The 22,436-nt window shown below is 53.2% G+C and overlaps 1 protein-coding gene across 1 annotated transcript in view; it reads right to left on the reverse strand.

The window, feature by feature from the left end:
- etv7 (ETS variant transcription factor 7) overlaps positions 1-21,661 on the reverse strand; it is a 24,984-nt gene extending 3,323 nt beyond the window's left edge. Inside the window, exons 1-6 of the mRNA XM_036989118.1 lie at positions 21,257-21,661; positions 20,776-20,926; positions 17,683-17,847; positions 16,698-16,895; positions 5,378-5,497; positions 5,163-5,305 (exon numbers count right to left, since the gene is read on the reverse strand). Of these exons, the coding sequence (XP_036845013.1) occupies positions 5,163-5,305; positions 5,378-5,497; positions 16,698-16,895; positions 17,683-17,847; positions 20,776-20,926; positions 21,257-21,295 (816 nt within the window). The 5' untranslated portion in view covers positions 21,296-21,661. The remainder of the gene's footprint in view (positions 1-5,162; positions 5,306-5,377; positions 5,498-16,697; positions 16,896-17,682; positions 17,848-20,775; positions 20,927-21,256) is intronic.
- Between the last annotated feature and the right edge of the window lie 775 nt (positions 21,662-22,436).

Raw genomic sequence — 22,436 nt, forward strand, 5'->3', positions numbered from 1 at the left:
GCATCTCCCTACCCAGCCAGTGGGCATCTCCCTACCCAGCCAGAGATCATCTCCCTACTCAGCCAGAGGTCATCTCGCTACCCAGCCAGAGGTCATCTCCCTACCCAGCCAGAGGTCATCTCGCTACACAGCCAGAGGTCATCTCCCTACTCAGCCAGAGGGCATCTCCCTACCCAGCCAGAGGTCATCTCACTACCCAGCCAGAGGTCATCTCCCTACCCAGCCAGAGGTCATCTCACTACCCAGCCAGAGGTCATCTCCCTACCCAGCCAGAGGTCATCTCCCTACCCAGCCAGAGGTCATCTCGCTACCCAGCCAGAGGGCATCTCCCTACCCAGCCAGAGGTCATCTCCCTACCCAGCCAGAGGTCATCTCCCTACCCAGCCAGAGATCATCTCACTACCCAGCCAGAGGTCATCTCCCTACCCAGCCAGAGATCATCTCGCTACCCAGCCAGAGATCATCTCCCTACCCAGCCAGAGGTCATCTCGCTACCCAGCCAGAGGTCATCTCCCTACCCAGCCAGAGATCATCTCGCTACCCAGCCAGAGATCATCTCCCTACCCAGCCAGAGATCATCTCCCTACCCAGCCAGAGGTCATCTCCCTACCCAGCCAGAGGTCATCTCCCTACTCAGCCAGAGGTCATCTCCCTACCCAGCCAGAGGTCATCTCCCTACTCAGCCAGAGGTCATCTCCCTACCCAGCCAGAGGTCATCTCGCTACCCAGCCAGAGGTCATCTCCCTACCCAGCCAGAGATGATCTCGCTACCCAGCCAGAGGTCATCTCCCTACTCAGCCAGAGGTCATCTCCCTACCCAGCCAGAGGTCATCTCCCTACCCAGCCAGAGGTCATCTCGCTACCCAGCCAGAGGTCATCTCCCTACCCAGCCAGAGGTCATCTCCCTACCCAGCCAGAGGTCATCTCCCTACCCAGCCAGAGGTCATCTCCCTACCCAGCCAGAGGTCATCTCCCTACTCAGCCAGAGGTCATCTCCCTACCCAGCCAGAGGTCATCTCCCTACCCAGCCAGAGGTCATCTCCCTACTCAGCCAGAGGTCATCTCCCTACCCAGCCAGAGGTCATCTCCCTACCCAGCCAGAGGTCATCTCCCTACCCAGCCAGAGGTCATCTCCCTACTCAGCCAGAGGTCATCTCCCTACTCAGCCAGAGGTCATCTCCCTACCCAGCCAGAGGTCATCTCCCTACCCAGCCAGAGGTCATCTCCCTACCCAGCCAGAGGTCATCTCCCTACCCAGCCAGAGGTCATCTCCCTACCCAGCCAGAGGTCATCTCACTACCCAGCCAGAGGTCATCTCCCTACCCAGCCAGAGGTCATCTCACTACCCAGCCAGAGGTCATCTCCCTACCCAGCCAGAGGTCATCTCCCTACCCAGCCAGAGGTCATCTCGCTACCCAGCCAGAGGGCATCTCCCTACCCAGCCAGAGGTCATCTCCCTACCCAGCCAGAGGTCATCTCCCTACCCAGCCAGAGATCATCTCACTACCCAGCCAGAGGTCATCTCCCTACCCAGCCAGAGATCATCTCGCTACCCAGCCAGAGATCATCTCCCTACCCAGCCAGAGGTCATCTCGCTACCCAGCCAGAGGTCATCTCCCTACCCAGCCAGAGATCATCTCGCTACCCAGCCAGAGATCATCTCCCTACCCAGCCAGAGATCATCTCCCTACCCAGCCAGAGGTCATCTCCCTACCCAGCCAGAGGTCATCTCCCTACTCAGCCAGAGGTCATCTCCCTACCCAGCCAGAGGTCATCTCCCTACTCAGCCAGAGGTCATCTCCCTACCCAGCCAGAGGTCATCTCGCTACCCAGCCAGAGGTCATCTCCCAACCCAGCCAGAGATCATCTCGCTACCCAGCCAGAGGTCATCTCCCTACTCAGCCAGAGGTCATCTCCCTACCCAGCCAGAGGTCATCTCCCTACCCAGCCAGAGGTCATCTCGCTACCCAGCCAGAGGTCATCTCCCTACCCAGCCAGAGGTCATCTCCCTACCCAGCCAGAGGTCATCTCCCTACCCAGCCAGAGGTCATCTCCCTACCCAGCCAGAGGTCATCTCCCTACTCAGCCAGAGGTCATCTCCCTACCCAGCCAGAGGTCATCTCCCTACCCAGCCAGAGGTCATCTCCCTACTCAGCCAGAGGTCATCTCCCTACCCAGCCAGAGGTCATCTCCCTACCCAGCCAGAGGTCATCTCCCTACCCAGCCAGAGGTCATCTCCCTACTCAGCCAGAGGTCATCTCCCTACTCAGCCAGAGGTCATCTCCCTACCCAGCCAGAGGTCATCTCCCTACCCAGCCAGAGGTCATCTCCCTACCCAGCCAGAGGTCATCTCCCTACCCAGCCAGAGGTCATCTCGCTACCCAGCCAGAGGTCATCTCCCTACCCAGCCAGAGGTCATCTCCCTACCCAGCCAGAGGTCATCTCCCTACCCAGCCAGAGTTCATCTCGCTACCCAGCCAGAGGTCATCTCCCTACCCAGCCAGAGGTCATCTCCCTACCCAGCCAGAGGTCATCTCCCTACCCAGCCAGAGGTCATCTCCCTACCCAGCCAGAGGTCATCTCCCTACCCAGCCAGAGGTCATCTCCCTACCCAGCCAGAGGTCATCTCCCTACCCAGCCAGAGGTCATCTCCCTACCCAGCCAGAGGTCATCTCCCTACCCAGCCAGAGGTCATCTCCCTACTCAGCCAGAGGTCATCTCCCTACCCAGCCAGAGGTCATCTCCCTACCCAGCCAGAGGTCATCTCCCTACCCAGCCAGAGGTCATCTCCCTACCCAGCCAGAGGTCATCTCCCTACCCAGCCAGAGGTCATCTCACTACCCAGCCAGAGGTCATCTCCCTACCCAGCCAGAGGTCATCTCCCTACCCAGCCAGAGGTCATCTCCCTACCCAGCCAGAGGTCATCTCCCTACCCAGCCAGAGATCATCTCACTACCCAGCCAGAGGTCATCTCCCTACCCAGCCAGAGATCATCTCGCTACCCAGCCAGAGATCATCTCCCTACCCAGCCAGAGGTCATCTCGCTACCCAGCCAGAGGTCATCTCCCTACCCAGCCAGAGATCATCTCGCTACCCAGCCAGAGATCATCTCCCTACCCAGCCAGAGATCATCTCCCTACCCAGCCAGAGGTCATCTCCCTACCCAGCCAGAGGTCATCTCCCTACTCAGCCAGAGGTCATCTCCCTACCCAGCCAGAGGTCATCTCCCTACTCAGCCAGAGGTCATCTCCCTACCCAGCCAGAGGTCATCTCGCTACCCAGCCAGAGGTCATCTCCCTACCCAGCCAGAGATCATCTCGCTACCCAGCCAGAGGTCATCTCCCTACTCAGCCAGAGGTCATCTCCCTACCCAGCCAGAGGTCATCTCCCTACCCAGCCAGAGGTCATCTCGCTACCCAGCCAGAGGTCATCTCCCTACCCAGCCAGAGGTCATCTCCCTACCCAGCCAGAGGTCATCTCCCTACCCAGCCAGAGGTCATCTCCCTACCCAGCCAGAGGTCATCTCCCTACTCAGCCAGAGGTCATCTCCCTACCCAGCCAGAGGTCATCTCCCTACCCAGCCAGAGGTCATCTCCCTACTCAGCCAGAGGTCATCTCCCTACCCAGCCAGAGGTCATCTCCCTACCCAGCCAGAGGTCATCTCCCTACCCAGCCAGAGGTCATCTCCCTACTCAGCCAGAGGTCATCTCCCTACTCAGCCAGAGGTCATCTCCCTACCCAGCCAGAGGTCATCTCCCTACCCAGCCAGAGGTCATCTCCCTACCCAGCCAGAGGTCATCTCCCTACCCAGCCAGAGGTCATCTCGCTACCCAGCCAGAGGTCATCTCCCTACCCAGCCAGAGGTCATCTCCCTACCCAGCCAGAGGTCATCTCCCTACCCAGCCAGAGTTCATCTCGCTACCCAGCCAGAGGTCATCTCCCTACCCAGCCAGAGGTCATCTCCCTACCCAGCCAGAGGTCATCTCCCTACCCAGCCAGAGGTCATCTCCCTACCCAGCCAGAGGTCATCTCCCTACCCAGCCAGAGGTCATCTCCCTACCCAGCCAGAGGTCATCTCCCTACCCAGCCAGAGGTCATCTCCCTACCCAGCCAGAGGTCATCTCCCTACCCAGCCAGAGGTCATCTCCCTACTCAGCCAGAGGTCATCTCCCTACCCAGCCAGAGGTCATCTCCCTACCCAGCCAGAGGTCATCTCCCTACCCAGCCAGAGGTCATCTCCCTACCCAGCCAGAGGTCATCTCCCTACCCAGCCAGAGGTCATCTCCCTACCCAGCCAGAGGTCATCTCCCTACCCAGCCAGAGGTCATCTCCCTACCCAGCCAGAGGTCATCTCCCTACCCAGCCAGAGGTCATCTCCCTACCCAGCCAGAGGTCATCTACCTACTCAGCCAGAGGTCATCTCCCTACCCAGCCAGAGGTCATCTCCCTACCCAGCCAGAGGTCATCTCCCTACCCAGCCAGAGGTCATCTCCCTACCCAGCCAGAGGTCATCTCGCTACCCAGCCAGAGGTCATCTCCCTACCCAGCCAGAGATCATCTCCCTACTCAGCCAGAGGTCATCTCCCTACCCAGCCAGAGGTCATCTCCCTACCCAGCCAGAGGTCATCTCCCTACCCAGCCAGAGATCATCTCCCTACCCAGCCAGAGGTAATCTCCCTACTCAGCCAGAGGTCATCTCCCTACCCAGCCAGAGGTCATCTCCCTACCCAGCCAGAGGTCATCTCCCTACCCAGCCAGAGGTCATCTCCCTACCCAGCCAGAGGTCATCTCCCTACCCAGCCAGAGGTCATCTCCCTACCCAGCCAGAGGTCATCTCCCTACCCAGCCAGAGGTCATCTCCCTACCCAGCCAGAGGTCATCTCCCTACCCAGCCAGAGGTCATCTCCCTACCCAGCCAGAGGTCATCTCCCTACCCAGCCAGAGGTCATCTCCCTACCCAGCCAGAGGTCATCTCCCTACCCAGCCAGAGGTTGGGGTCAATTACATTTAAATTCGAGTAAGAAACTAAAATTCAATTTCCAAAAATGCTTCCTGAATTGACTGAATTGAAATGGAATTGACCCGAACCCTGCAAGTGGTCGCCTAAAACTCCACCATCCGTCCATCCCATACTGTGAGCTCCAGACAGACCCTCAGCGTACCTTGTGGTTCCCCCAGAGTCGAGCTAGTCCGTTGGGGTCGACCACCCTGAACACCAGGCTCTCCTGGTCCTCCCAGCGGATGAAGGGCTGGTAGCGCTGGTCTGACAACAGCTGGTACACATAGTCCCACAGCAACCTGCAGTCTACTCAGAGAGAGAGAGCGAGAGAGAGAGCTACAGTGGGTCTGTGTGTGTGTGTGTGTGTGTGTGTGTTACCTGGGATCTTGCCGTTGGCCTCTCTAGGTGGGACTTCTCTCTCAGTCCTCTCCTGATTGGACAGGTTGAGAGGCTCCTCCTCCTGGGAGCTAGGGATTGTGGGATGACACTTCGACACATCTGAGAGAAAGAGATTTTTATTGTTTATTTCACTTTTGTTTATTATCTACTTCTTCTTCTTCTTGCTTTGGCAATGTTAAAATATGTTTCCCATCTCAATAAAGCCTGTTGAATTGAATTGAATTGAGAGAGCGAGTGATCACAAACATATTAAAATGCATGTTCACCAGCAGTTGATGTGCAGACTGTTTGGTACTCACCAGTGTGTGTGTGTGTGTGTGTGTGTGTGTGTGTGTGTTAATAACTGACCAATCTGTGTGTGTTGTGCAGAGTGTGTGTACTAGACGGCTGCTGGACCATTGGGCAGAACAGCTACACCTCTATTGGACTAGGCGACTAGATAGACAGAGAGGAGTGGGGGGAGACAGAGAGGAGAGAGGGGGAGAGGGGGGAGACAGAGAGGAGAGAGGTGGGAGACAGAGAGGAGAGAGGAGGGAGACAGAGGAGAGAGAGGGGAGACAGAGAGGAGAGAGAGGGGAGACAGGGAGGAGAGAGAGGGGAGACAGAGAGGAGAGAGGAGGGAGACAGAGAGGAGAGAGGGGGGAGACAGAGAGGAGAGAGGGGAGACCGAGAGGAGAGATGAGGGAGACAGAGAGGAGAGAGGGGGAGACAGAGAGGAGAGAGAGGGGAGACAGAGAGAAGAGAGAGGGGAGACAGAGAGGAGAGAGGGGGGAGACAGAGAGGAGAGAGGTGGGAGACAGAGAGGAGAGAGGGGGGAGACAGAGAGGAGAGAGAGGGGAGACAGAGAGGAGAGAGAGGGGAGACAGAGAGGAGAGAGGGGGGAGACAGAGAGGAGAGAGGGGAGACCGAGAGGAGAGAGGAGGGAGACAGAGAGGAGAGAGGGGGAGACAGAGAGGAGAGAGAGGGGAGACAGAGAGAAGAGAGAGGGGAGACAGAGAGGAGAGAGGGGGGAGACAGAGAGGAGAGAGGGGGGAGACAGAGAGGATAGAGGGGGAGACAGAGAGGAGAGAGACAGAGAGGAGAGAGGGGGAGACAGAGAGGAGAGAGGGGGGAGACAGAGAGGAGAGAGGAGGGAGACAGAGGAGAGAGAGGGGAGACAGAGAGGAGAGAGAGGGGAGACAGAGAGGAAAGAGAGGGGAGACAGAGAGGAGAGAGGAGGGAGACAGAGAGGAGAGAGAGGGGAGACAGAGAGGAGAGAGGGGGGAGACAGAGAGGAGAAAGGGGGAGACAGAGAGGAGAGAGGTGGGAGACAGAGAGGAGAGAGGGGGGAGACAGAGAGGAGAGAGGGGGAGACAGAGAGGAGAGAGGGGGAGACAGAGAGAGGGGGAGACAGAGAGGAGAGAGGGGGAGACAGAGAGTAGAGAGGGGGGAGACAGAGAGAAGAGAGAGGGGAGACAGAGAGGAGAGAGGGGGGAGACAGAGAGGAGAAAGGGGGAGACAGAGAGGAGAGAGGTGGGAGACAGAGAGGAGAGAGGGGGGAGACAGAGAGGAGAGAGGGGGAGACAGAGAGGAGAGAGGGGGAGACAGAGAGAGGGGGAGACAGAGAGGAGAGAGGGGGAGACAGAGAGTAGAGAGGGGGGAGACAGAGAGGAGAGCGGGGGGAGACAGAGAGGAGAGAGGGGGGAGACAGAGAGGGGAGAGACAGAGAGGAGAGAGGGGGGAGACAGAGAGGAGAGAGGGGGGAGACAGAGAAGAGAGAGGGGGGAGACAGAGAGGAGAGGGGAGAGGAGGGAGACAGAGAGGAGAGAGGGGGAGACAGAGAGGAGAGACAGGGGAGACAGAGAGAAGAGAGAGGGGAGACAGAGAGGAGAGAGGGGGGAGACAGAGAGGAGAAAGGGGGAGACAGAGAGGAGAGAGGTGGGAGACAGAGAGGAGAGAGGGGGGAGACAGAGAGGAGAGAGGGGGAGACAGAGAGGAGAGAGGGGGAGACAGAGAGAGGGGGAGACAGAGAGGAGAGAGGGGGAGACAGAGAGTAGAGAGGGGGGAGACAGAGAGGAGAGCGGGGGGAGACAGAGAGGAGAGAGGGGGGAGACAGAGAGGGGAGAGACAGAGAGGAGAGAGGGGGGAGACAGAGAGGAGAGAGGGGGGAGACAGAGAAGAGAGAGGGGGGAGACAGCGAAGAGAGAGGGGGGAGACAGAGAGGAGAGGGGGGAGACACAGAGGAGAGAGGAGAGAGGGGGCAACAGAGAGGAGAGAGGGGGGAGACAAAGAGGAGAGAGGGGGAGACAGAGAGGAGAGAGGGGGGCGACAGAGGGGAGAGACAGAGAGGAGGGAGACAGAGAGGAGAGAGGGGGGAGACAGAGAGGAGACAGAGGAAAGAGACAGAGAGGAGAGAGGGGGAGACAGAGAGGAGAGAGACAGAGAGGAGAGAGAGGGGAGACAGAGAGGAGAGAGGGGGGAGACAGAGAGGAGAGAGACAGAGAGGAGAGAGAGGGAAGACAGAGAGGAGAGAGACAGAGAGGATAGAGACAGAGAGGAGAGAGGGGGAGACAGAGAGGAGAGAGAGAGAGGAGAGGGGGGGAGACAGAGAGGAGAGAGACAGAGAGGAGAGACAGAGAGGAGAGACCGAGAGGAGAGACAGAGAGGAGAGAGACAGAGAGGAGAGAGACAGAGAGGAGAGACAGAGAGGAGTGAGTGACAAAGAAAAAGGGAGGAGGGGAGAAGCTAGCAGAGAAAGTGAAAGATAAATCTCTTCTCAACAAAGGAGCAGTTGTTCCTGTTTCTAATCCGTGACTGTTACTGCAAGATAACTCTGCAAAGATAATTTCAATTACAGCTAGACAATTACAGTGTATGGTGCCTTGACTTCTGCTAGGGTGCTTTCTTCCCTGGGGGGGAGAGGGACGGGACAAAACACACACCCTACTCCCTCACGGAAACCACCTACAGCTGATCTGTGTGGCTGTGTCAGTGTGTGGCTGCATAGTGCACCAGGAAGTGCACTTGTTATAAACACTAAGAACCATACAATGATGGGAAAACAGTGTTAGACGGAAGTCTCTCTGTCTCTCTCTTTAAGTCTGTGTCTCTCTCTGTGTCTGTGTCTGTCTCTCTGTGTCTCTGTCTCTGTGTCTCTCTCTGTCTCTGTGTCTCTCTCTCTCTCTGTCTCTCTGTGTCTCTCTCTCTCTGTCTCTGTCCCTCTGTGTCTCTCTCTCTCTGTCTCTGTCCCTCTGTGTCTCTCTCTCTCTGTCTCTGTGTCTCTCTCTCTCTCTGTGTCTGTGTCTCTCTCTCTGTCTGTCTGTGTCTCTCTCTCTCTCTTTGTGTCTGTGTCTCTCTCTCTCTGTGTCTGTGTCTCTCTCTTTGTGTCTCTGTCTCTCTGTGTCTCTCTCTCTCTCTCTCTTTGTGTCTGTGTCTCTCTCTGTGTCTCTGTCTCTCTCTTTGTGTCTCTGTCTCTCTCTTTGTGTCTCTGTCTCTCTCTTTGTGTCTCTGTCTCCCTCTGTGTCTCTGTGTCTCTGTCTCTCTCTTTGTGTCTCTGTCTCCCTCTGTGTCTCTGTGTCTGTGTCTCTCTCTCTCTCTCTCTTTGTGTCTGTGTCTCTGTCTCTCTCTTTGTGTCTCTGTCTCTCTCTTTGTGTCTCTGTCTCTCTCTTTGTGTCTCTGTCTCCCTCTGTGTCTCTGTCTCTCTCTTTGTGTCTCTCTCTCTCTCTTTGTGTCTCTGTCTCTCTCTTTGTGTCTCTGTCTCTCTCTTTGTGTCTCTGTCTCTCTCTTTGTGTCTCTGTCTCTCTCTTTGTGTCTCTGTCTCTCTCTTTGTGTCTCTGTCTCTCTCTTTGTGTCTCTGTCTCGCTCTCTGTGTCTCTGTCTGTCTCTGTGTCTCTGTCTCTCTCTGTGTCTCTGTCTCTCTCTGTGTCTCTCTCTGTGTCTCTGTCTCTCTGTCTCTCTCTCTCTGTGTCTCTGTCTCTCTGTCTCTCTCTCTCTGTGTCTCTGTCTCTCTCTGTGTCTCTGTCTGTCTCTGTGCCTCTGTCTCTCTCTGTGTCTCTGTCTCTCTCTGTGTCTCTCTTTGTGTCTCTGTCTCTCTCTTTGTGTCTCTGACTCTCTCTTTGTGTCTCTGTCTCCCTCTGTGTCTCTGTCTCCCTCTGTGTCTCTGTGTCTGTCTCTCTCTGTGTCTCTGTCTCTCTCTTTGTGTCTCTGTCTCTCTCTTTGTGTCTCTGTCTCTCTCTTTGTGTCTCTGTCTGTCTCTGTGTCTCTGTCTCTCTCTGTGTCTCTGTCTCTCTCTGTGTCTCTCTCTGTGTCTCTGTCTCTCTCTCTCTGTGTCTCTGTCTCTCTGTCTCTCTCTCTCTGTGTCTCTCTCTGTGTCTCTGTCTCTCTCTGTGTCTCTGTCTCTCTCTGTGTCTCTGTCTCTCTCTCTGTGTCTCTGTCTGTCTCTGTATCTCTGTCTCTCTCTCTCTGTGTCTCCATCTCTCTCTGTGTCTCTCTCTGTGTCTCTGTCTCTCTCTATGTCTCTGTGTCTCTGTCTCTCTCTGTGTCTCTGTCTCGCTCTGTGTCTCTGTCTCGCTCTGTGTCTCTGTTTGTCTCTGTGTCTTTGTCTCTCTCTGTCTCTCTCTGTGTCTCTGTCTCTGTGTCTCTGTCTCTCTCTCTGTGTCTGTCTGTCTCTGTGTCTCTGTCTGCCTCTGTGTCTCTGTCTCTCTCTCTGTGTCTCTCTCTGTTTCTGTGTCTCTCTCTCTGTGTCTCTCTCTCTGTCTCTCTCTTTCTGTGTCTCTGTCTCTCTGTGTCAACCTCCTGGTGGAGTGGTTCCTGAAAGCTGTACATCGTCTCAGGTCTCTAAACCTATTGCGCCCACATGGGACTTGGCACTGGTTTTGGAGGCACAGTGTTTTACCCCCATTTGAGCCTCTGGAGTCAATGGATCTGAAGATCCTGTCCTACAAAACCTCCCTGCTCATGGCTTTGGCTAAACGCGTTAGTCAGTTCTCCCGGGGCGACTCTAACGTGACGTTCGCCCTGAAAGTCATGCCTATGTACTACAGGTCTGTTTCCTTTTCACCACCTCCTTATGCTTCTGAAGAGCAGCAGAGGTCACAGGCCCGGTGTCGGCCTGGTGTCCGCTAGGTGTCGGCCCGGTGTCGGCTGGGTGTCCGCTGGGAGCTCTACACACGTACAACCGGGATTACTGCTGTTGTGAGCAGCTTTCTGTCTGTTTTGCTAATCCAGCTCAAGGCAGGATGCTCTCTAAAAAGCATCTCTCTAAACAGCTGTCTCTCTAAACAGCATCTCCCTAAACAGCATCTCTCTAAACAGCATCTCCCTAAACAGCATCTCCCTAAACAGCGTCTCTCTAAACAGCATCTCTCTAAACAGCATTTCTCTAAACAGCATCTCTCTAAACAGCTGTCTCTCTAAACAGCATCTCTCTAAACAGCTGTCTCTCTAAACAGCATCTCTCTAAACAGCTGTCTCTCTAAACAGCATCTCTCTAAACAGCTGTCTCTCTAAACAGCTGTCTCTCTAAACAGCTGTCTCTCTAAACAGCGTCTCTCTAAACAGCGTCTCTCTAAACAGCATCTCTCTAAACAGCATCTCTCTAAACAGCATCTCTCTAAACAGCGTCTCTCTAAACAGCATCTCTCCCTGGCATACAGCAGCAAGTTAGCGGTGTACGTACCCACCACACCAGGGTTACCTAGCGGTGTACGTACCCACTACACCAGGGTTACCTAGCGGTGTACGTACCCACTACACCAGGGTTACCTAGCCGTGTACGTACCCACTACACCAGGGTTACCTAGCGGTCTACGTACCCACTACACCAGGGTTACCTAGCGGTGTACGTACCCACTACACCAGGGTTACCTAGCGGTGTACGTACCCACTACACCAGGGTTACCTAGCGGTGTACGTACCCACTACACCAGGGTTACCTAGCGGTGTACGTACCCACTACACCAGAGTTACCTAGCGGTCTTCGTACCCACTACACCAGGGTTACCTAGCGGTGTACGTACCCACTACACCAGGGTTACCTAGCGGTCTTCGTACCCACTACACCAGGGTTACCTAGCGGTGTACGTACCCACTACACCAGGGTTACCTAGCGGTCTACGTACCCACTACACCAGGGTTACCTAGCGGTGTACGTACCCACTACACCAGGGTTACCTAGCGGTGTACGTACCCACTACACCAGGGTTACCTAGCGGTCTACGTACCCACTACACCAGGGTTACCTAGCGGTCTACGTACCCACTACACCAGGGTTACCTAGCGGTCTACGTACCCACTACACCAGGGTTACCTAGCGGTGTACGTACATCCTACACCAGGGTTACCTAGCGGTGTACGTCCATCCTACACCAGGGTTACCTAGCCGTGTACGTACCCACTACACCAGGGTTACCTAGCGGTCTACGTACCCACTACACCAGGGTTACCTAGCGGTGTACGTACATCCTACACCAGGGTTACCTAGCGGTGTACGTACCCACTACACCAGGGTTACCTAGCGGTCTTCGTACCCACTACACCAGGGTTACCTAGCGGTGTACGTACATCCTACACCAGGGTTACCTAGCGGTGTACGTCCATCCTACACCAGGGTTACCTAGCGGTCTACGTACCCACTACACCAGGGTTACCTAGCGGTGTACGTACATCCTACACCAGAGTTACCTAGCGGTCTACGTACCCACTACACCAGGGTTACCTAGCGGTGTACGTACCCACTACACCAGGGTTACCTAGCGGTGTACGTACCCACTACACCAGGGTTACCTAGCGGTGTACGTACCCACTACACCAGGGTTACCTAGCGGTCTTCGTACCCACTACACCAGGGTTACCTAGCGGTGTACGTACCCACTACACCAGGGTTACCTAGCGGTCTACGTACCCACTACACCAGGGTTACCTAGCGGTCTACGTACCCACTACACCAGGGTTACCTAGCGGTGTACGTACCCACTACACCAGGGTTACCTAGCCGTGTACGTACCCACTACACCAGGGTTACCTAGCGGTCTACGTACCCACTACACCAGGGTTACCTAGCGGTGTACGTACCCACTACACCAGGGTTACCTAGCGGTCTACGTACCCACTACACCAGGGTTACCTAGCGGTGTACGTACCCACTACACCAGGGTTACCTAGCGGTCTACGTACCCACTACACCAGGGTTACCTAGCGGTCTACGTACCCACTACACCAGGGTTACCTAGCGGTCTACGTACCCACTACACCAGGGTTACCTAGCGGTCTACGTACCCACTACACCAGGGTTACCTAGCGGTGTACGTACCCACTACACCAGGGTTACCTAGCGGTGTACGTACCCACTACACCAGGGTTACCTAGCGGTCTACGTACCCACTACACCAGGGTTACCTAGCGGTCTACGTACCCACTACACCAGGGTTACCTAGCGGTGTACGTACATCCTACACCAGGGTTACCTAGCGGTGTACGTCCATCCTACACCAGGGTTACCTAGCCGTGTACGTACCCACTACACCAGGGTTACCTAGCGGTCTACGTACCCACTACACCAGGGTTACCTAGCGGTGTACGTACATCCTACACCAGGGTTACCTAGCGGTGTACGTACCCACTACACCAGGGTTACCTAGCGGTCTTCGTACCCACTACACCAGGGTTACCTAGCGGTGTACGTACATCCTACACCAGGGTTACCTAGCGGTGTACGTCCATCCTACACCAGGGTTACCTAGCGGTCTACGTACCCACTACACCAGGGTTACCTAGCGGTGTACGTACATCCTACACCAGAGTTACCTAGCGGTCTACGTACCCACTACACCAGGGTTACCTAGCGGTGTACGTACCCACTACACCAGGGTTACCTAGCGGTGTACGTACCCACTACACCAGGGTTACCTAGCGGTGTACGTACCCACTACACCAGGGTTACCTAGCGGTCTTCGTACCCACTACACCAGGGTTACCTAGCGGTGTACGTACCCACTACACCAGGGTTACCTAGCGGTCTACGTACCCACTACACCAGGGTTACCTAGCGGTCTACGTACCCACTACACCAGGGTTACCTAGCGGTGTACGTACCCACTACACCAGGGTTACCTAGCCGTGTACGTACCCACTACACCAGGGTTACCTAGCGGTCTACGTACCCACTACACCAGGGTTACCTAGCGGTGTACGTACCCACTACACCAGGGTTACCTAGCGGTCTACGTACCCACTACACCAGGGTTACCTAGCGGTGTACGTACCCACTACACCAGGGTTACCTAGCGGTCTACGTACCCACTACACCAGGGTTACCTAGCGGTCTACGTACCCACTACACCAGGGTTACCTAGCGGTCTACGTACCCACTACACCAGGGTTACCTAGCGGTCTACGTACCCACTACACCAGGGTTACCTAGCGGTGTACGTACCCACTACACCAGGGTTACCTAGCGGTGTACGTACCCACTACACCAGGGTTACCTAGCGGTCTACGTACCCACTACACCAGGGTTACCTAGCGGTCTACGTACCCACTACACCAGGGTTACCTAGCGGTGTACGTACATCCTACACCAGGGTTACCTAGCGGTGTACGTCCATCCTACACCAGGGTTACCTAGCCGTGTACGTACCCACTACACCAGGGTTACCTAGCGGTCTACGTACCCACTACACCAGGGTTACCTAGCGGTGTACGTACATCCTACACCAGGGTTACCTAGCGGTGTACGTACCCACTACACCAGGGTTACCTAGCGGTCTTCGTACCCACTACACCAGGGTTACCTAGCGGTGTACGTACATCCTACACCAGGGTTACCTAGCGGTGTACGTCCATCCTACACCAGGGTTACCTAGCGGTCTACGTACCCACTACACCAGGGTTACCTAGCGGTGTACGTACATCCTACACCAGAGTTACCTAGCGGTCTACGTACCCACTACACCAGGGTTACCTAGCGGTGTACGTACCCACTACACCAGGGTTACCTAGCGGTGTACGTACCCACTACACCAGGGTTACCTAGCGGTGTACGTACCCACTACACCAGGGTTACCTAGCGGTCTTCGTACCCACTACACCAGGGTTACCTAGCGGTGTACGTACCCACTACACCAGGGTTACCTAGCGGTCTACGTACCCACTACACCAGGGTTACCTAGCGGTCTACGTACCCACTACACCAGGGTTACCTAGCGGTGTACGTACCCACTACACCAGGGTTACCTAGCCGTGTACGTACCCACTACACCAGGGTTACCTAGCGGTCTACGTACCCACTACACCAGGGTTACCTAGCGGTGTACGTACCCACTACACCAGGGTTACCTAGCGGTCTACGTACCCACTACACCAGGGTTACCTAGCGGTGTACGTACCCACTACACCAGGGTTACCTAGCGGTCTACGTACCCACTACACCAGGGTTACCTAGCGGTCTACGTACCCACTACACCAGGGTTACCTAGCGGTCTACGTACCCACTACACCAGGGTTACCTAGCGGTCTACGTACCCACTACACCAGGGTTACCTAGCGGTGTACGTACCCACTACACCAGGGTTACCTAGCGGTGTACGTACCCACTACACCAGGGTTACCTAGCGGTCTACGTACCCACTACACCAGGGTTACCTAGCGGTCTACGTACCCACTACACCAGGGTTACCTAGCGGTCTACGTACCCACTACACCAGGGTTACCTAGCGGTCTACGTACCCACTACACCAGGGTTACCTAGCGGTGTACGTACCCACTACACCAGAGTTACCTAGCGGTGTACGTACCCACTACACCAGGGTTACCTAGCGGTCTACGTACCCACTACACCAGGGTTACCTAGCGGTCTACGTACCCACTACACCAGGGTTACCTAGCGGTCTACGTACCCACTACACCAGGGTTACCTAGCAGTGAACCAAGCGGTGCTGATTGGACAGGGGAAGGTCACTAGGCAGCGCGCCGTGTGCACAATACCCAGATTGCTACATCTGATGGGGTCAAGTCTGGGGGGGTCTTCTACATCTGGTGGGGTCAGGTATGGGGGGGGGTCTACTACATCTGGTGGGGTCAGGTCTGGGGGGGTCAGGTCTGGGGGGGGTCTACTACATCTGGTGGGGTCAGGTCTGGGGGGGTCTACTACATCTGGTGGGGTCTGGTCTGGGGGGGTCAGGTCTGGGGGGGTATACTACATCTGGTGGGGTCAGGTCTGGGGGGGTCTACTGCATCTGGTGGGGTCTGGTCTGGGGGGGTCTTCTACATCTGGTGGGGTCTGGTCTGGGGGGGTCTACTACATCTGGTGGGGTCTGGTCTGGGGGGGTCTACTACATCTGGTGGGGTCAGGTCTGGGGGGGGTCTACTACATCTGGTGGGGTCAGGTCTGGGGGGGGTCAGGTCTGGGGGGCGTCTACTACATCTGGTGGGGTCAGGTCTGGGGGGGTCTACTACATCTGGTGGGGTCTGGTCTGGGGGGGGTCAGGTCTGGGGGGCGTCTACTACATCTGGTGGGGTCAGGTCTGGGGGGGTCTACTACATCTGGTGGGGTCTGGTCTGGGGGGGGTCAGGTCTGGGGGGGGTCTACTACATCTGGTGGGGTCAGGTCTGGGGGGGGTCAGGTCTGGGGGGCGTCTACTACATCTGGTGGGGTCAGGTCTGGGGGGGTCTACTATATCTGGTGGGGTCAGGTCTGGGGGGGGTCTACTATATCTGGTGGGGTCAGGTCTGGGGGGGTCAGGTCTGGGGGGGTCTGGTATGGAGGGGTCTACTACATCTGGTGGGGTCAGGTCTGGGGGGTGTCTACTACATCTGGTGGGGTCAGGTCTGGGGGGGTCTAATACATTTGGTGGGGTCAGGTCTGGGGGGTCTACTATTTATTTAGTATCTGTTGTGTCGGCTTGGGGGGGTGATTATATTTCCTCCTAGTATGTTGTACCGAAGCTGACTGACTGAAAAGGAGCATAAAGTTCTGAGTATAACTACTGTTCCCTGAAGGAGGGGAATGAGGCACACCGTCGTCCCTTTGCTCAGGGAAGTGGGGTATTGAATTTAAAAATTAATTTGAAGCCTCATGCTTATCACCTGTGGAAGGCGGGGCTTCCAGCGAGGTTCGGATTCCATTGGCCTTTTCAGGCTTGACTGTAGATCCTTCAGTCGAAGTGGCGAGAGTGTGACTACCCATAGTGTTGTACCTCGTTTCCCTCCTTCAGGGAACAGTAGTTATAGTCATAACGTTTCGTTTTAAGAGATACAGTCATCTTCTCCCTGAAAAGCAGATGTGGGGATTCCACTCAGTTAGAACAGAACCTCATACACTCACGTGTTGATCCATTGGCTCCTAGGGGTTGGGGACCATGGCTTCCATTGGTTTGGGTTGGCTGGGTGTATTTAGTAGAGGGGAGTTTGGTGAGACTGAGAGGGGGCTTGGTGAGGGTCAGGATGGGTGGAGTTGTGTGGCATGCGGAGACCTCCCTTCTTTGCTGCTTCACACACTGTAGGAGCTCGTACAGTACATCACCTGGAAACAGAGAGAGAGGAGCTCGTACAGTACATCACCTGGAAACAGAGAGAGAGGAGCCTGTACAGTACATCACCTGGAAACAGAGTGAGGAGCTCGTACAGTACATCACCTGGAAACAGAGCGAGAGGAGCCTGTACAGTACATCACCTGGAAACAGAGCGAGAGGAGCCTGTAGAGTATATCACCTGGAAACAGAGTGAGGAGCTCGTACAGTACATCACCTGGAAACAGAGAGAGAGAGGAGCCTGTACAGTACATCACCTGGAAACAGAGAGAGAGGAGCCTGTAGAGTACATCACCTGGAAACAGAGAGAGAGGAGCCTGTACAGTACATCACCTGGAAACAGAGAGAGAGGAGCCTGTACAGTACATCACCTGGAAACAGAGAGAGAGGAGCCTGTACAGTACATCACCTGGAAACAGAGAGAGAGGAGCCTGTACAGTACATCACCTGGAAACAGAGAGAGAGGAGCCTGTACAGTACATCACCTGGAAACAGAGTGAGGAGCTCGTACAGTACATCACCTGGAAACAGAGCGAGAGGAGCCTGTAGAGTATATCACCTGGAAACAGAGAGAGAGGAGCCTGTAGAGTACATCACCTGGAAACAGAGAGAGGAGCCTGTAGAGTACATCACCTGGAAACAGAGAGAGAGGAGCCTGTAGAGTACATCACCTGGAAACAGAGAGAGGAGCCTGTAGAGTACATCACCTGGAAACAGAGAGAGAGGAGCCTGTAGAGTATATCACCTGGAAACAGAGATAGGAGCCCCCCAGTGGCGTACCTGAGTCAGGACAGCGGCGTCTGAAGTCTTCCTTGGTGAGGAGGCAGAGAGCTCTGCCGTTCATCTCAAACCGTCCCCTCTCAGTTCTGAGGAGAGAATATTCCCTCTGAGCCCAGTGCAGCCAGTGGACCACGTCCTCCTTGTCCCACAGAGACGGGTTTATACCTACACACACACACACACACACACACACACACACACACACACACACACACACACACACACACACACACACACACACACACACACACACACACACACACACACACACACACCTTAGATGGGTTTATACCTAAACACACACACCGTAGATGGGTTTATACCTAAACACACACCGTAGATGGGTTTATACCTAAACACACACACCTTAGATGGGTTTATACCTACACACACACACACCGTAGATGGGTTTATACCTACACACACACACACCTTAGATGGGTTTATACCTAAACACATCCTGGTTGGTCAGTTATAACCCACTGTTCCCCTGAACCAGGCAGTTATAACCCACTGTTCCCCTGAACAAGGCAGTAATAACCCACTGTTCCCCTGAACCAGGCAGTTATAACCCACTGTTCCCCTGAACCAGGCAGTTATAACCCACTGTTCCCCGGTAGGCCGTCATTGTAAATAATAATTTGTTTTTAACTGACTTGCCTAGTTAAATAAAGGTTAAATAAAATAGCCTCCTTATCCCACAGAGATGGGTTTATACCCCCACACATAAAGTGGGGCAAAAAAGTATTTAGTCAGCCACCAATTGTGCAAGTTCTCCCACTTAAAAAGATGAGAGAGGCCTGTAATTTTCATCATAGGTACACTTCAACTATGACAGACAAAATGAGAAAAAAAAAACAGAAAATCACATTGTAGGATTTTTAATGAATTTATTTGCAAATTATGGTGGAAAATAAGTATTTGGTCACCTACAAACAAGCAAGATTTCTGGCTCTCACAGACCTGTAACTTCTTCTTTAAGAGGCTCCTCTGTCCTCCACTTCGTTACCTGTATTAATGGCACCTGTTTGAACTTGTTAGTATAAAAGACACCTGTCCACAACCTCAAACAGTCACACTCCAAACTCCACTATGGCCAAGACCAAAGAGCTGTCAAAGGACACCAGAAACAAAATTGTAGACCTGCACCAGGCTGGGAAGACTGAATCTGCAATAGGTAAGCAGCTTGGTTTTAAGAAATCAACTGTGGGAGCAATTATTAGGAAATGGAAGACATACAAGACCACTGATAATCTCCCTCGATCTGGGGCTCCACGCAAGATCTCACCCCGTGGGGTCAAAATGATCACCTAGTGAATGACCTGCAGAGAGCTGGGACCAAAGTAACAAAGCCTACCATCAGTAACACACTACGCCGCCAGGGACTCAAATCCTGCAGTGCCAGACGTGTCCCCCTGCTTAAGCCAGTACATGTCCAGGCCCGTCTGAAGTTTGCTAGAGAGCATTTTGGATGATCCAGAAGAAGATTGGGAGAATGTCATATGGTCAGATGAAACCAAAATATAACTTTTTGGTAAAAACTCAACTCGTCGTGTTTGGAGGACAAAGAATGCTGAGTTGCATCCAAAGAACACCATACCTACTGTGAAGCATGACATAAGTATTTTATCACCTACCAACCAGTAACAATTCCGGCTCTCACAGACCTGTTAGTTTTTCTTTAAGAAGCCTCCCTAATCTCCACTCATTACCTGTATTAACTGCACCTGTTTGAACTCGTTATCTGTATAAAAGACACTTGTCCACACCCTCAATCAAACAGACTCCAACCTCTCCACAATGGCCAAGACCAGAGAGCTGTGTAAGGACATCAGGGATAAAATTGTAGACCTGCACAAGGCTGGGATGAGCTACAGGACAATAGGCAAGCAGCTTGGTGAGAAGGCAACAACTGTTGGCGCAATTATTAGAAAATGGAAGAAGTTCAAGATGACGGTCAATCACCCTCGGTCTGGGGCTGCATGCAAGATCTCACCTCGTGGGGCATCAATGATCATGAGGAAGGTGAGGGATCAGCCCAGAACTACACGGCAGGACCTGGTCAATGACCTGAAGAGAGCTGGGACCACAGTCTCAAAGAAAACCATTAGCAGCACACTACGCCGTCATGGATTAAAATCCTGCAGCGCACGCAAGGTCCCTCTGCTCAAGCCAGCGCATGTCCAGGCCCGTCTGAAGTTTGCCAATGACCATATGGATGATCCAGAGGAGGAATGGGAGAAGGTCATGTGGTCTGATGAGACAAAACTAGAGCTTTTTGGTCTAAACTCCACTCGCCGTGTTTGGAGGAAGAAGAAGGATGAGTACAACCCCAAGAACACCATCCCAACTGAAGCATGGAGGTGGAAACATCATTCTTTGGGGATGCTTTTCTGCAAAGGGGACAGGATGACTGCACCGTATTGAGGGGAGGATGGATGGGGCCATGTATCGCGAGATCTTGGCCAACAACTTCCTTCCCTCAGTAAGAGCATTGAAGATGGGTCGTGGCTGTGTCTTCCAGCATGACAACAACCCGAAACACACAGCCAGGGCAACTAAGGAGTGGCTCCGTAAGAAGCATCTCAAGGTCCTGGAGTGGCCTAGCCAGTCTCCAGACCTGAACCCAATAGAAAATCTTTGGAGGGAGCTGAAAGTCCGTATTGCCCAGCGACAGCCCCGAAACCTGAAGGATCTGGAGAAGGTCTGTATGGAGGAGTGGGCCAAAATCCCTGCTGCAGTGTGTGCAAACCTGGTGAAGAACTACAGGAAACGTATGATCTCTGTAATTGCAAACAAAGGTTTCTGTACCAAATATTAAGTTCTGTTTTTCTGATGTATCAAATACTTGTGTCATGCAATAAAATGCAAATTAATAACTTAAAAATCATACAATGTGATTTTCTGGATTTTTGTTTTAGATTCCGTCTCTCACAGTTGAAGTGTACCTAAGATAAAAAAATTACAGACCTTTACATGCTTTGTAAGTAGGAAAACCTGCAAAATCGGCAGTGTATCAAATACTTGTTCTCCCCACTTTACATACATACACGGAGCTGTTAGCCAACAAGTGTGTGTGTGTGTTTGACTCACGTAGTCTTCCAGGTAGCTGCCACAGGTCGTCCTGTGAAGGGGGGATGACTGGAGGGAGGAGGGTAGAGCAGGGAGGAAGGAGCGATGAAGGGAACAGCACTCCTCTGCCAGGGGCTAGGGGAGTGAGAACATGACTGGGTTCTCCATGGTCCTGCCACACACACCACACACACACCTTTTTATATTATAATTTGAAGTTATATTTTTTCAAATACAACACAGTCAAGCCCACAACTAATCTGTCTCCTTTATCAGTGAATTGATTTTTATCTAGCCAGCATGAAACTACACATGCAGAAGTGAATGCAAAAGTGAAAGTCTCTCTTTCTTAAACTGATCAAACATTCGCTGGGAGTAAAAACAACTGACAAACTGTGTAAAACCAACATAATCCATCTCTCCATATATTCATATTAAACGGAAACATTACTTGTAGGACCTGAACGCGTTTCCTATTCGTGTCATCAGGGCTTCAGTTTACCTTGATCAGATCAGGCGGGGAGCTACCTCCGTCTTCCATCGTCCTCTACCTGTCTGTCCGGACTAGTAGAATAATTCTCTATAGATTCCTCAACTCAGGTGATCAACAATCCGACCGGTAATACGATTAATTCTCTCTATAAGACTTCTTTCGATTAAGGGTCCGAATAAATTATTATGGAATCCAAACGTAGGAGCTGGACATGATTTCCACATGCAACCCGACAACTATGATGACATATGATCCTTGTTTCCGGGTATCGAAATCGAAAGGATCCATAGAGGTGTGTGTTTTAAAAACAAGTGCAGATATCACTTCCATGAACTCAATCCTGAATATCTAAATTGAGTGCGTGTTGTTTTCTGGAGAGGCTATACGGACGCCTGGTGCCCAAAATGTATGACGAATGTCGGACAGCTGGAGTTGAGTGGGAATAAACATATTATTTGTTGTTTATCTTCTTGAACTCATTTATGTCTAATTGTGTGTTTATTTTTGATTCAATAAACAATAAATCAAAAAAAGGGGACAAACGGATTCGGTTCATTCATTCGTCCTAATGAGCCCTCCCCAGCTAACGCCGCAGTACATTTGTTTTCAGTTTGGATATTGGTTTGATATTCGGAGTTTGCTCGTCAGTACCTCTTCGATGGAAGGTCCTAAGATGATTAATGTGATATAGCTAGAATCAAATAAAAATAGAGAGCAAGGTACAGCCCTTTTCCCCCTCCTTTCGATTATGTTTTCAAAAAGTTTACTCAATGTTGTTTCTAGTAGGGGAATAATTGTGCACTCACGGCTAAGGGACCGTGATAAATGTGCAACCAGCCGAACCTGGTGTGTACAGAAAAACATTTTCATATATGTTAAATTATTTAGACAGGAGCGCTACTTTGGTTTTAGGAGTGGGTGGGACATAACCGGGTTGGGGATCTGGGGGCCCAGCTAGCAATGAGGAATCTGCCCAGAAGCGGCCGTCTTCTGGTGCCCAGAACTGATTGAATCAGCCCAGAATCAAAATGATTGACTGCCCACAATCGGCCCAATAGAGCTGCCATCTTATCGGCTCTTAACCAACCATGCTATTTTGTTGTTTTTTCGCATTGTTTGTAACTTGTTTTGTACATAATGTTGCTGCTACCGTCTCTTATGACCGAAAATAGCTTCTGGACATCAGAAC

Source organism: Oncorhynchus mykiss, chromosome 9 (genome assembly GCF_013265735.2).
Source record: "Oncorhynchus mykiss isolate Arlee chromosome 9, USDA_OmykA_1.1, whole genome shotgun sequence".
NCBI lineage: Eukaryota > Metazoa > Chordata > Actinopteri > Salmoniformes > Salmonidae > Oncorhynchus > Oncorhynchus mykiss.